This window comes from Bubalus bubalis, chromosome 3 (genome assembly GCF_019923935.1).
Source record: "Bubalus bubalis isolate 160015118507 breed Murrah chromosome 3, NDDB_SH_1, whole genome shotgun sequence".
NCBI classification, from domain to species: domain Eukaryota; kingdom Metazoa; phylum Chordata; class Mammalia; order Artiodactyla; family Bovidae; genus Bubalus; species Bubalus bubalis.
The window spans coordinates 91,231,246-91,245,321 of record NC_059159.1 but is presented as its reverse complement, the minus strand read 5'-3'; the positions used below and the strand labels follow the sequence as shown (position 1 = coordinate 91,245,321).

The 14,076-nt window shown below is 31.9% G+C and overlaps 1 protein-coding gene across 16 annotated transcripts in view; it reads left to right on the top strand.

Annotated features, from left to right (window-relative positions):
* The window catches only part of CCDC171 (coiled-coil domain containing 171), a 338,655-nt gene that overhangs the window by 208,363 nt on the left and 116,216 nt on the right, over positions 1-14,076 (top strand). For all 16 annotated transcript variants that reach the window (XM_044939834.2, XM_044939830.2, XM_044939831.2 and 13 more), the window contains 2 exons: positions 6,999-7,144; positions 9,188-9,242. In XM_044939834.2, coding sequence (XP_044795769.2) covers positions 6,999-7,144; positions 9,188-9,242 — 201 coding nt within the window. The remainder of the gene's footprint in view (positions 1-6,998; positions 7,145-9,187; positions 9,243-14,076) is intronic.

Below are 14,076 nucleotides of genomic sequence, written 5' to 3'. Positions count from 1 at the left end.
GAGTCGGACACGACTGAGTGACTTCACGACGACGACGAATATGATAGGCATGGTTCAAGAACAGACCTAGTGCCTTCGTACAAAGGTGGAATGCTCAGATCAGGAAATGTAGGAAAGGTTTGTAGTTCAGAATTTTCCCCTGTGAATATATCTCTAAAATGAAGATAGAAATCAGTGGTGAAATCTCATACAAAAAAATTCACCCAATGAATAAATTTTCTTAAGAAAAAAACTCAGACTTTATCTACATTTAAATGTAAAAGAACCTAAGTTTATTTTTCCAATTTAAACTTGATCTTCACATTCTCTTAAATAATTAATTTTTACTCAGCTGATATTAGATTGACTTTATTAATATTATTTACTATAAAACATATTCAGCAAATCAAGATAGTCATTTAAATTTTATAGTACAATAAAAATATTAATATGAAGATATTTTAATTATTGTATAGGATTTATCTGTCCTATTCAATTACATCACAAAAAGAATTCTTGAAATTGAAAAATTCTTCTGACAGTAAGTTCTTTTTAAGTGTCAGAAATCCAACCATATGAAGCTCCTTATAAATTATTTGTATTTCTCAATTCTAAGTAGACATTTGTTTTAGGTAATTCCCAAATGATTTAAAAGCAGTATTTAATTTCTAAATGATATTTTCCTGCAACCTAATTCATAGCTTGACTCATTTAAAATATTGCTAGGGAATTCTGCAAATTTTTGGACCTCCACATAACTAAGGACTGTCAACTGGGTGAAGTTTTTAGAACCTGCTGAGCAGTCCTTAGCTGATAATATCTAACAGAAGGACTTATTGTATTCCATCCCTTTATTTATTAGCTATTCACTGAGACAAAATAGAGGTCATTTAAGAGTTGGTTTTATTAAAGCATCATGGTGGTTGTCACCTGCAGCTAGTTTCTGTCTCCTAAGGTCTGTAGTGCAGCCAAAGGCGGTTTGTTGTATATTCTGAGAAAACATTACTGCCACGTTACTGCTTACATGCCATGTGTCACAATAAATCTAGCCGCCACTTGTCTGTACTTTTCTGAGTGTATTTTCTAGTTGAGAGGGCTCTCGTAATTCTCTTTATTATCCTCCTTTTTTTTTGTCATTTTAAGTGTCTTTTAACAATTTCTCTCCCAGTTTACCTCATTATTATCTAACCCACTTAGTCTACCAGAGTTTTGTAGTATTGTGTGAGGCATGGAACAAATTGTGTTAAATATGTTTTGAACACTTTTATGAGGTTCTTTTCCTTTCCACTATATTTTACTACTGATCATTTTCAGTGAGTTTACTGGACAGGATTAACTTTTTTCCTTTTATACTGATGGAATTTAGGAGGATGTTTTCAAAGGAACATGTGGAAATGTGGTGCCAATAATCATAAAGCATACAGCAAAATGTTATAGCATACTTTGAAATTTTGAAGGTGAATTTTCATTGCTTGTCTGCTCCATCTTTTGAAACTCATCTACCATATGGTCTTCTATTAAAGTGACTTTTTTACACCTTTTTGTCAATGTTATTTTACCTTTTTCAAGTGTGATAGAAATACTTACTTTAAACAATTTATGAATGTTTATATAATGCTTATGTGTAAAGGATGATGTAAAATTAAAATAGAAATTCATAAGTTGCTATATAGAGAGAGATTTAAAGAAGACTGTGTAATAACACTACATGTAGAAGTCTAAGTGTTACATTAATTATGCATATTAAATTTATGTAGCCTTTTACAGTTTATAGGACACTTTCACATCTGTGTCTTACTAGACATGTGAGTTCTAATAAGGGCTATTATTTATTAGTTCCCAAAGTGGGTAATTTATTTGATCTTTAGCTTTGGTTTATTAATGTCACCTATGTTTTATATCAATTTATGATTAGAAAATTATAGAAGATAATGTCCTTAAGAAGATAACTGAAAATTGCAGAACTTTTAATACAAATTATCCATATAAAATGTAGAATACCAAAACTAAAATTTATTCATATATTAATTTTACTACATACCAATATCTTTTACTATTATATATATAGTAAATTCTCTAGTTGCTTATCTTACAGATTTTCAAGCTTTATTATAAAATATGTCATTCTTTAGTTTCATGCCCAACTTGTATACCCAATTATAAATCTGGTGGTTGTGTCATTTTAAATGTATACTTTTTGTGGCAGCCTGCATAGTTCGACCCACCCAACAGCTAACTAATTCTTGATTAATATGATTTTCTTGTGGTCATATTATAATGGTAGGGCAAAAGACAGTGCTGTTTCTTTTTCCAACATGAGTTTTAATCCCTTGAGATGTTTTACCTAACTCATCACAGTCTAGGAATGTTTATTCCAAAATTACAGTGGAACAGTAGTACAATTTTAGAAAAAAAGGTTACAGATGTTCTTTTCTTAACCTAGGAAATGCAGCTTTGTTCTTTTTAACGTCTTACATTTTGTATGACTAACTTTTCTACCAAATTGAAAAAGCCATTAGCTTTTACTCTGTAGAAATGTGGATCCATAGATATTTCCCATTAGACAAAAGAAAATCTATGAAAGTGAAATCTCCTGGGGCTTGGTCTTCATAGCTGGCGTAATGGTCTAAGGCGGTACAGTAGTGTGCTTATGAGAAAGAGCTACGTTAGGTGATTCCCTTAACATCCAGGAATAATAGTTGGAGATTTTTGTACATTCTTTCAGGTAACTAACTTTGGTACTAAATACCACATTTATTAATCAAGTATTCTAATTCAGGGAATTTGTGTTATAAATTTTATACTTTTGAAACTTTTACTGAACAAACTTTAAACTCTGTATATCTTGTGTCATTTAAAATTAGAGCTAGCTGTGAGGTAATGAGATATACTATATTGCCCTATTGTTTTGATAAGTTTTTTTTTTTAAAGAACTTCTCTTCAAAAAAGACCTCCGTTGGTGATGGTTGCACAACTTTGTTAATATAATAAAACCCACTTAATTTTGCACTTTAAAAGTGTGAATTATGTGGCTTGTGAATTATATCTCAATAAAGATGTTATTCAGCATTCCACTATAAAATGTTTTCATAGGTGCAAAGTAATAGAATTTCAATTTATATTCACAATTAATTTTTTAAAAATTGTTAAGTGTAATAAATGTTTAGAACTTTAGAAGTAAGTATGAAATTATGTATGACTTAAGAAAATGATTTGTGTTCTTATTCAGTGGTAACACTTTGATTATAGAAACTTCAGAAACTGTAGATAAGAAAACAGACATTTAAAAAACATGTCAGTATTTTAATATTCACATCTCTTCTATATTCTACCCGTAAGCTTTCTCTGTACTTAACTACTTGGTTGGTATCCATACTTACCTTGCCATCTTTCATTAGCGATACATTGCTTTTCATGACCATCTTAGGAAAATAACTAGATGTAAAAATATCTTATAATAGTATTCTAATGCAAGCATTGGCTTTTCCCTCTGGACTATGAGAGGTATACGTGAGCAATGACATCATTATCTTAAAAGAAATACAACAAATATATTGCAGAATAGCTTCTAAAATACAGTCAGCTTGGGATTCTGTTGTAAATAGTTCTTTTAAAACACTTTGGATTTAAAGTGAAAACTCAGAATGTTTGATAAATAATATTGTGGCATTGGTTCTTGTCTAGGTGATATTTTTCCTTTTAAACTTTTGTTATATTTAGCATTAACTTTCTAATAGCTAAAATTGTTCACAACACAGTTTAAAGATAAATGCAGTATCAGGCTTTGAATTTTTCTTTTTTTTTCTTTTTTTGTAAATATTAAGACCTGAGTACAAAATGAGGGCTGTATTGTGGATTAAGTGAAATATCTCAAGGCTGTGCTGTTCTGATAACTGAACCTGAAGTGACCTTTCTCAGACACAATTACAGAGCTGTATGTTTTTCCTTTAATTTCATCAGGGGTTTAATTAGTATACAAATAAAACTTCCCTTATCTTCCTTTCTACCTAATTGGCTTGTCTTCGCTTATATATGAAGTATGTGAAAGTGGGCTGTAATTAGGGTGACCGTGTTAACCTCTTTTCCTCAAATGTGCTGTTGCCTGAAGGCCTCAAGGCCTAGAAACAGTGCTTTGGATTATTGCTTTGCAATCACGATGGTTGTCCCATAGGTTTTCTCATGAGCAGAAGGGCTTTGGGTGCTGCAGGTTCCCACTGCTTAACAGGATCTTCATTCTTCTCCCCACTAAATGTTTATTGATTATCTTGCTGTTCCAGGCTCAGCCTCCAACAACTTAATATCAGGTGACAGTCAGGAGAGTTCTCCAAGTAATTAGAGTTGAGCATTGGGGGAACAATTAGGAGCAGAGTTATTAAACTTGATTTATCCTATTCTCTCCTGAACAGTTTCTTGGATATCAGAACATCACACTTTCACAATCTACCCGGTAGAGAAATTAGTGGCTAACCTGCTGCTTATCATTGTTGCCTTGCTGCCCAGAGGCACACCTTCTTGGTTTGAGTCCTTCGGTTGGAAATATTAGAGTCTGTGAAGTTTATCATGGGTTTTAATTAGATAAATCTGAACAGGAGTAAAGAAAAGCTGAACTTCAAACTTTATATGTATCTATAATATATTTTATAAATGGTGTAAATACGTATGTGTATGTCATATATATATATATATATATATGCACACATATACATATGTTTTTCTTTTTTAAAAGCTCAGTGTTAGGGTTTTTAAGGATTCTACTTTTTCCATCAAAGACAATAATGTGGATATCAGTAAAAAGACTTATTACTGCATTGTGATGTTCCTCAGCTCTTTAAAATGAGACTTCTGTGTCCATAAGTTATATAAATGATTATTCTTTTTTCAAAAACCATTCTCTCTTCATTTTTACACTAAAGAAGTATGATTCATACCACTTTATTTCTGCCATTTTTTGTTTGTTGTCTGTAGGTTTAGTCTTAGAGTAAACTATTCAGCTGTACCTCTGACGCAGGGTGAGCTTTAGGAGACTTTGGTGGCTCCCTGACCTTGCACCTGAGAGAAGGAGGTGAAAGCTGATGCAAGCTGGTAGATTTAGATATACAGTGGAGATTCTAATTCCATGAGTTATAGCTTCTTTGGAAGGGTATCATAGAATTGCTGAAAAGTCAAGTGTGGTTTTATAGTGATTTTAAGGTCATGGGTTCCCTTAGATTGGACCAGTGAGCTTCACTCTGGACAAGACTGGAATCAATATCCTGAACGTCCCTCACAAATATACACCTCTAGTCATAAGAATTACTGAGCAAGAGAATTTGAATGGATTGGCACATTCTATTATTTCTGTTGGAAAAAGAACTCAAGCTTTATGTGTAACTGGTGGTGGATCATTAATTTTATCTTCACATCTGAAAAATAGCATTTTTTTTTATTACCTGAAAGAAGTCAGAAATATTGACTTTAAAAGGACTCAACTGGGTTTTATTTTTTTAAATAAAGAAATCTCATGATACTTCAGTGCCGTTAAATATCTTAACATTGGCACAGACTAAGTAGGTTTAGCACGGCTTTTCAAATTTCTTTTTTGTTGTCTTTCTAAAGTTGGCTCAAATCAGTGACTACTTCCAAAGTGAGATATTCTTGAAGATCTGTTACTACTAGAGATTTTAAATAAAACATAATGTCTAAAAAGTAATCATAGTTTGCTTATTTTTAGTTTTTGACTTGTATTTGTCTGACAGCATGCAGCTTGACTGTTTGAAAAGTAAAATACTGAATTAAAAATTTTTTTTAGCGTTTAAAAATACCTTATTGGTTTTGCTTTCGATTCACAGTGTTTATAGAGTGAATTAATTGTTTTAGCCCCATGCAGGCAGCTTGAGTTTTTTATTTTATTGTGAGTGCATTAAAATAATACTATTAGAAGAGTTTTAAACATGAAATTACTGCATTTTGGTTGTTCTTTACTGGGTATTTGAAGCATGGTTATGAATGTTAATATGTGGCTAAACTCTTAGAAAAAAGCAAAAATATGTGTATACAATCAATTATATAGCTCAGTGTCCAACAAACTTAATTGAAAAATTGGTTGATAAACTCATATTCTAGAAATCTCATAGACAGAGGAATGAGCAGATTTTCAGTGCTAAGAGATCCTCTGATCCCTATATTATTTTACATCCTAGAATTTAAAATAAGAAAATGATCCTTTAACTTACAAGTTTCTAAAACCTTTAGCCTTAGTTCCAAGATGAAGTTGTACTCTTGTATCTTGAAACTTTTGCTAAGTGAATGTTTCAGATTAAAGCACATAGCAAAACAAACATCAATCAACAAATTTTGTACTTCTCTGAGTTGGAAAATATTTATGGACTGTTTTTATAATAACAAATGCAAGTATTATTTATAACTCTCTGTTGAAATGTTGATCAGGTTTGTGTTATCTCTGATATGAGAGTTTTTTAATGGAAAACGAGTGAATTTTATTTTGGAGTCCAGTTTGCTTTTTCGCCAAGATGTATATAGCAATCTATTACAGATATATTTATAAAGATAGCAGTGATGCTTTGAAATCTTGGGTTCCCATTCTCTTATTGGTATCCTAATCCACCTCCCTCTCAGTCACACACACACTTTGGCCATATGATAGTTCTTGCACAGATTCTAAATTTCATGTGCGCTTTCCATTGAGATCTTTATTCTTTGTCATTAAAGGAAGATGTAACCTGAGATTTTTAATAATCAGATATTTTTACCAAGAAAAGAATGTATTCTCCTTGTAGTATTTTAAAAAATAAAATAGAGTTGTATTTTGCAGCTAAACATTTTTCAGAATCTTCTCACTTGTATCATTTCTGTTTAGCACGTATGTAAAATTTTTGCCAAAAATTTGTTAAACCTTGATGTGTAATGACCCAAGTCTACTTCTCAGTCAGTCTGTATCCTTCTTTGTTTAATAGCCTATGGCATAAATTGAAGTTAATTATCGGGGCTGACAAGTAACTCTGTTTTCTGTCTGCTTGCAGAGTCTCTCCGAGGCAAAGATGGAGCTGAGAAGAAAAGATCAATCTCTGCGTCAGCTCAATAGACATCTTACCCAGCTGGAGCAGGACAAGCGTCGACTGGAGGAGAACATCCATGATGCAGAGAGTGCCCTCCGCATGGCAGCCAAGTGAGCATTTGGACCTTGGGGAGATCACTTAAAACAGACAAAAGATCAATTCTTACTTTCATGCTCTGGGTTTTAGCCCTGGATAATACAGTGTTAGAAAACAAAAGTACAGCTGTCTCTCTTTGAAATTCTCTGATATATCCTCAAAAAGAGAAGACTCTTAACTCAACATACTAAATGTATATTTTATTGAGAAACCTTAGAAAAGAATAAGTTTCTATATAACCGCTGATGTTGTGTGTTTTAGGCTCTGTTGTAGTGTTATCTTGTTTGAAACCAGGTTTTCATTAACATAGGACTCGTAATCTATAAGACACTTTATTCTAAAGTTTTGAATAGTTTCTGTATCACATATTTCTCAACCCTTTCTGTCCCATTGCCTTCCAAATTTGCTTCTGCATATATTATAATATTCTAATATTGCAAGTCATATTTTCATAAAGAAATGTTAGTATATAATCAACATGTGTATTATAGCATTTTTAAAGTACAATAAAGGCATACTGATCATGGAAAATTCTTTTAATTTTATGGTTGTATATTCAAATATGTTAAATAGAGAAAAATAGGCGGTTTTCAGAGGGGGCAACTATGTAAATGTGATAGGAGTGTTTTTCGTTTTACCAGGTAATCATGTTGACATACATTGTGAAGTTCAAATTGAACAGTACTCTTGGGTATTTTTATTTGTTCCCCACATCAAATTTCATGGAGTACTTTAAGACAACCCTTTTTACAAACTGCATGGCTTAAAGAAAATCTATTTATGGATTAAAGAAGCATCTAATTTTAATACACTTACTGTTTCTAAATTTGGAATTCTTGATTCCTGTACTTGCAAGTACGCAACACACATGTATACATGTGTGTGTGTGTGTGTGTGTATTTACAAATATATAAATACAACTTAAAAATGTCTGGAAACAAACTCTATCCTTAAGCATAACATGAAAATATGAATGTAGTCTATAAACTAAATCACAAAACAAGCAGTCTGCAATCCTAGGATATCCACAGCTTTGTCAGTTGGCCTGGGATATTGCTCACACATAATGAAAAAAATGAGTTTACACAGTACCATAATATTGGCATGTTTGAATACCCACCAATACATATTTGAATAATTGTAAAGCTCTATAACACTGTGCTACGCATATTGGGTATATGAAATTGTCATTTTTTAAAAACGTAAGTCTGACTGAATCAGTTTTTTGCTGTCATTTTTCAGTTGGTTTTCTCATGTCAAATGAGAATCTTAGCATAGGTAATTTTTAGTATGTCTTAGAGCATTGAAAATTCTAAGATTAATGAAAACAAGATTATAAAACCTCTAGATTCATATTGCATCTTCACAGTACTACTGGTAATTCAGGAATTTGTCGTGTCTGAGATCTGTGACCATGGGCACATATTCTTAATAACACTAAAAAAGCTAATTTGAAATTTGGAGAGCTAATACATTATTTACAGTTTTTAATTTGTAATTCACCATTAAAACTTTGTCTTCAGCATTTCCATCTAAACTTTTAATTTCATCATAAAAGCTAAATTCAATATACAGGGCTAGAGAAGAGAATAGTAAATTTTCGTATTTCTGGTCAAGGCCATAAAGGGTTTTTGTGTAATTATTATAGCACAAAAAACCTGTCAAAGGGAAAATATTATTGTGCATAGTATGGCCATTTATATCCACCACTAATATTTCTAAAGTCTTTTTCATTAGAAGCTAAAAGAGTGCGAGTTTAACCTTTTCAACACATTGTATATCAATTATGTAATCATGATTTCCTTTTTCATTCTTTTTTTTAACTTGGAAGATATTCATATAGTTTTTCTCACCTCTAATTTACGGCAGGCAATATAACTGAAAATAAGAGTTAAATGTGAAAACATACCAGTGAATATGGTTAGGTTTTACACTTTTAGAAGGAGTATGATGAAAACCAACCCTTATTTTCCAGTGACAGTGACTTAACCCTAAAATGAATGCAGTTACAGTAGGGTTCGGGTTTTACTAATACCTAATCTTTATTTTGTTTCTAGAGACAAAGAATGTGTTGCCAATCATATGAGAACAGTGGAAAATATGCTTCATAAGGTACTATAATTTTTCTTCAATATTGTTCAGCTTCTACTATGATACAGTTCTCCTGGTCATTACTTTTATCAATATTAACTACAAAGTACTTTGATTCATTTTGTAGCTTTCTTTAAAAATAAGTTAACAAAAGGATCCTTTTAAATGACTGAAAATTTGTATTGGACAATGCTATATTATATAACTTTTTTTCAGAATTCACTTTATGTACTTGATAAAACTATGAAAATAGTGGTTTCTCCAAACTAGTATAATTGAACTTGAGTTGTTTGTGGTCTTTGCTCACTGAACTAGAGGCGATTAAGATATCATGTCTTATAATGATAAAATGTTTGAACACACTGTCCCAAGTGGTGCTAGTGGTAAAGAACCTGCGTGCCAATACAGGAGATGTGAGAAACACCGGTTTGATCCCTGGATCAGGAAGATCCCTTGGAGGAGGAATTGGCAACCTCTCCAGTATTCTTGCCTGGGAAATTCCATGGACAGAGGAGACTGGTGAGCTATATAGTCCATGGGGCTGCCAAGAGTCGGACATGACTGAAGTGACTTAGCACATCGTCCCTCTCAGCACTCTTAAACCTACTATTCTATATACATATATATATATATATATATATATATATATATAGAGAGAGAGAGAGAGAGAGAGAGAGAGACATCATATATTGTATTTGGTAGTACTCATCTACCTTAACCTAGGCAATGATATTTTCCAAGTTGTAATTTATCTTCTTGGTAGGCAGGCACTTTACCACTGAGCCACCAGGGAAACCCCTTATTTAAAAGTAGAGAAACATTATTTATGTGTTTCTGTTATTGTTTAACAGGTAATTTGTTAGAAATATAAGTACCGAGTACTTTTAAGATATATGGAGTTTATGAATAAATCATATTTAGAATAATTTTTGAATCAAATTTTTTATATAATACAGTTTTAAATCACTTAAAATCTCCTATAAACTAATCTTGTTAAAGAAATAATAAATAACATTAACCAACCAATATTTAATACATTTTAACATCTTAAAAACACTGGGCATCTCTGTATTCTTTGATATTGTAAGTGACTGGCTAAAAGTAACTCACCAAAAACATTCTGAAAAAACAAATCTGATTTTTAAAATTTCTGAGTGTTATTTTTAAGTAATATTTGAAACTATGAATTCTCCTCCTTCCTGTTTAAAACATTTAGCCTGTCAGTGTAGTTTAAATACAATCACATCAAGTCCAAATATACTAGAAATCTGAAATTTAGGTTTGTAGGAAAAAAGACATTTTGGTTAGATTTTTTTGTTTTTTCAGTATATGGTGAGACTTCGGATTGGAAAAATAAATTATGTCATGTACATAGCATACCTTTCTATACCAGTTAATATTGCCTTTGAAATTCAATTGTTTGTCATCTCCTCAGACAGAGGAAAATAATGCTGGATAGCAGCTGTCTTGGGCGTGGACTTTGACATCAGACAAAACCCATCATCAGTGTGAAATCTGAATGTCATACCTTACCCTTTTGTTGTGAGAATGGCAAAATATGTCTTTTAAGTATGATAAAGACTGATTGCAACACAACAGTTATAATCATAGAGTTCTTCATTTGCAGTTCTTTTAACATCGGAGAGAAAGAAAGAGGTCTGTAGAATTGGCCTGCAACCACTGGAATTTTACTTTTGCTATATGGCTCCCCACCCCCCCCCCCACCTTTAGATGTAATAGTTATTTTGCAAATTTCTGTATGTATAGTGATTTTTAAATTATAATTACTTTTCAAGCTTGACATGAAATTTTAGGAAAGGCTAATTGATTATTGGACCAATTCTCTTTTCTACAAAGTGTGGGTGAGAACAAATGGGTGATAAGGAAGAGACCCAGTGGGTCCCCTCTGAAGTTCTCAGGGAGGTACAGCCCGTCTGTCTTCAAGCCAGAGCTTGCAGGTTTATTTTTCTGGCCACTGTGGACTGTCTAGTGCCTTTTATTTCTTGGAGAAACTAAGAGTAGTACAGAAGGAGGGTTTGCGCTATCCTATGCAGTAAAAATGATTGTGGTTACATCCAAGCTGTTTGACACAGTTTACTGTACATAGTCAAATAATATAGCTATTCAGATTTTTTAAGCACATATGTTTTCAAGGTATGCACCAAGTTTTCTGGAATAAAAAAAATTTTTAACCTGCTGAATTGAATTTTAATACTAACTTCTAACACAAGAATCAAGTAAAAAGAACTTTCATGTAGAAATTATTTTCTTGTACTTTAAATAAACTAAACATAACTGTTTTTAGGAGAAGCTATTACTTTTATGGTATTTGTTCATTTTTAAATTTGATACATTCAACTTTTCAAATCCTAAAACTGTATTACACACAGCAGTTGACTGTTTATTATTTTTAAAACCCTATTTGGGACTGATACTAGTATTAAAAAAAGAAGGCCCGTCATTCTTATTTAAAAGCATATATTTTTTCAAAGAAATAGAAATTTTATTTTGATTGAATTTAAATATATTTAATTTATGACTGTTTTAAATGTAGACCAGAAGCTAACTTTTTATTAGGAAACCTTTTTGGACTAATTTCAAGTTATTGGGGTTAAGAAAATTAGGACAAATATATACAAAATTATTATAACTTTTCATGAGGTGCATTTTTTAATGCATACACTTTTCTGTTTAGTTGAATTCTGAACTACTTTTTGTATTTTGGAAAAACCATAACTATTGAACATTAAAAGAAATCACTAAACCATTTAAAAATGTACAGTTCAGTGGCTTTCAATGTATTTACAGTGCTATTCAATAATCACAAGTATCTAATTCCAGAGTATTTTTATCATCCCCCAAAGAAACCCAGTACCATTAAACAGTCACTCCTATACCCCCTTATCCTACTCTGCTATTGTCTTTTTACTCTTTTGTCCTTTGATGAACAAAAGTTTTCAACTTTGAAGTCTAGTTTTTTTCTTTTGTTGATCATGCTTGGTCTCATATCTAAGAATGCAGTGCCATTTCCAAGGTTGTGAAGATTTTCCCCACATTTACTTCAAAGAGTTTTATAGTCTTAACTCTTGTATTTAGTTCTTTGCTCCATACTGAGTTAATTTTTATATATGGTGTGATGCAAGGATCCAGCTTCATTTTTTTTTTCCATGGATGTCCAATTATCCCAACACCCCATGTATTAAAAAGACCGTTCTTTCCCACCATTCAGTAATCTTAGTACTCTTTGTGAAAATCATTTTAAAACAGATGAATAAGTTTATTCCTGGAATCTCAATTCTATTCCACTGATATTTATATTCATCTTTATATCACGGCCATGCTGTTTTGATCACTGTAGCTTTGTAGTAAATTTTGAAATCTAGAAATGTGAGTCTTCCAACTTTATTATTTTCTCAAGATTGATTTGACTTTTCAGGGTGCCATGTAATTCCATATGAATTTTAGGACAATTTTTAAATTAAAATTTTTTTTAACTTTTTATTTTGTATTGAGGTATAACTGATGAACAATATTGTGATAGTTTCAGGTGAACAGTGAAGGTACCCAGCCATACATATACATGTATCCATTCTCCCCCAAACTGCCTCCCCTACCCCATCCAGCCTGAAGAAGACAGTTGGAATTTTAGTAGTGATTCCATTAGATTTACTAGATCAAATTTGGGGAGAATTGCTGTCTTAAGTCTTGCAATTCATGACATGAGATGTCTTCCTACTTATTTAAATCTCTAATCTCTTTCAACAATGTTTTATAGTTTTCAGTGTACAAGTTTTGCCCCTTGTTTAAATTTATTCTTCATTATTTTATCCACTGAAATGCTGTTGTAAATGAAATTATTTTTAAACTTCATTTCTTGGTTCTTAATTGCTAGCATATGGAAATATAGCTGATTTTGTGTATGGGTCTTGTATACTGCAACTTTGCTGAATTTATTAGCTCAAATAATTTTATGTGTGGATTCTTTAGGATTTTTTATATATAAGATTATGATTTCTATAAATAAAAGATAATTTTACTTCTTTCTAATTTGGGTGTTCTTTCTTCCTTTCTTCTTTTCCTTTCCTCCCCACTCCTTTCCTGTATTTCTTTTTTTAAATCTAATTCTCTGGCTAGAACTTGCAGTCCTAGCCATAAGATAATGTGATGACAGCAGACCTCCTTGTGTGTTGTTCCTGATCTTATAGGGAAAGCTTTTGGTTTTGCATCATTAAATATGATGTTATATCTATTTTTTCCATAGATGTCCTGCATGAAAGTGAGGAAACATTTTTCTGTTCTTAGTTTTTTGAAGTTTTCTTATCATGAAAGAGTGTTGTTATTTTTATAAAAGGCTCTTTCTGCCTCAAATTAGATAATCTCTTTTACTTGCAACCTTCATTCTATTAATGTTGTGTACTATATAGATTGGCTTACATATGCTAAATCACCTTTGCATTGCTGGTGTAAAAACCACTTCATTATGTAGAGTACAATCATTTGACTACTGCTACATTTGGCTTCCTAGCATTTTTTAAGGATTTTTGCATCTGTGATCATAAGGAATATTGGTCTGTAGTTTTCCCATGATATCATTGTCTGACTTTGGTTTCAGTGTAATACTGGCCTCATAGAATGAGTTAAGACGTAGCCTCTCCACTTCAAATTTTTGGAAGAGTTTGAAAAAGTTTGGTGTTAATTGTTTAAACTTTTGGCAGAATTTACCCATAAAGTTATCTGGTCTGGTGATTTTCTTTGTTGAAAGTTTTTTGATTACTGATTCAGTCTCTTTCCTTGTAATCAGTTCAGTTTAGTTGCTCAGTCATGTGTGACTCTGTGATCCAACGACTACAGCATG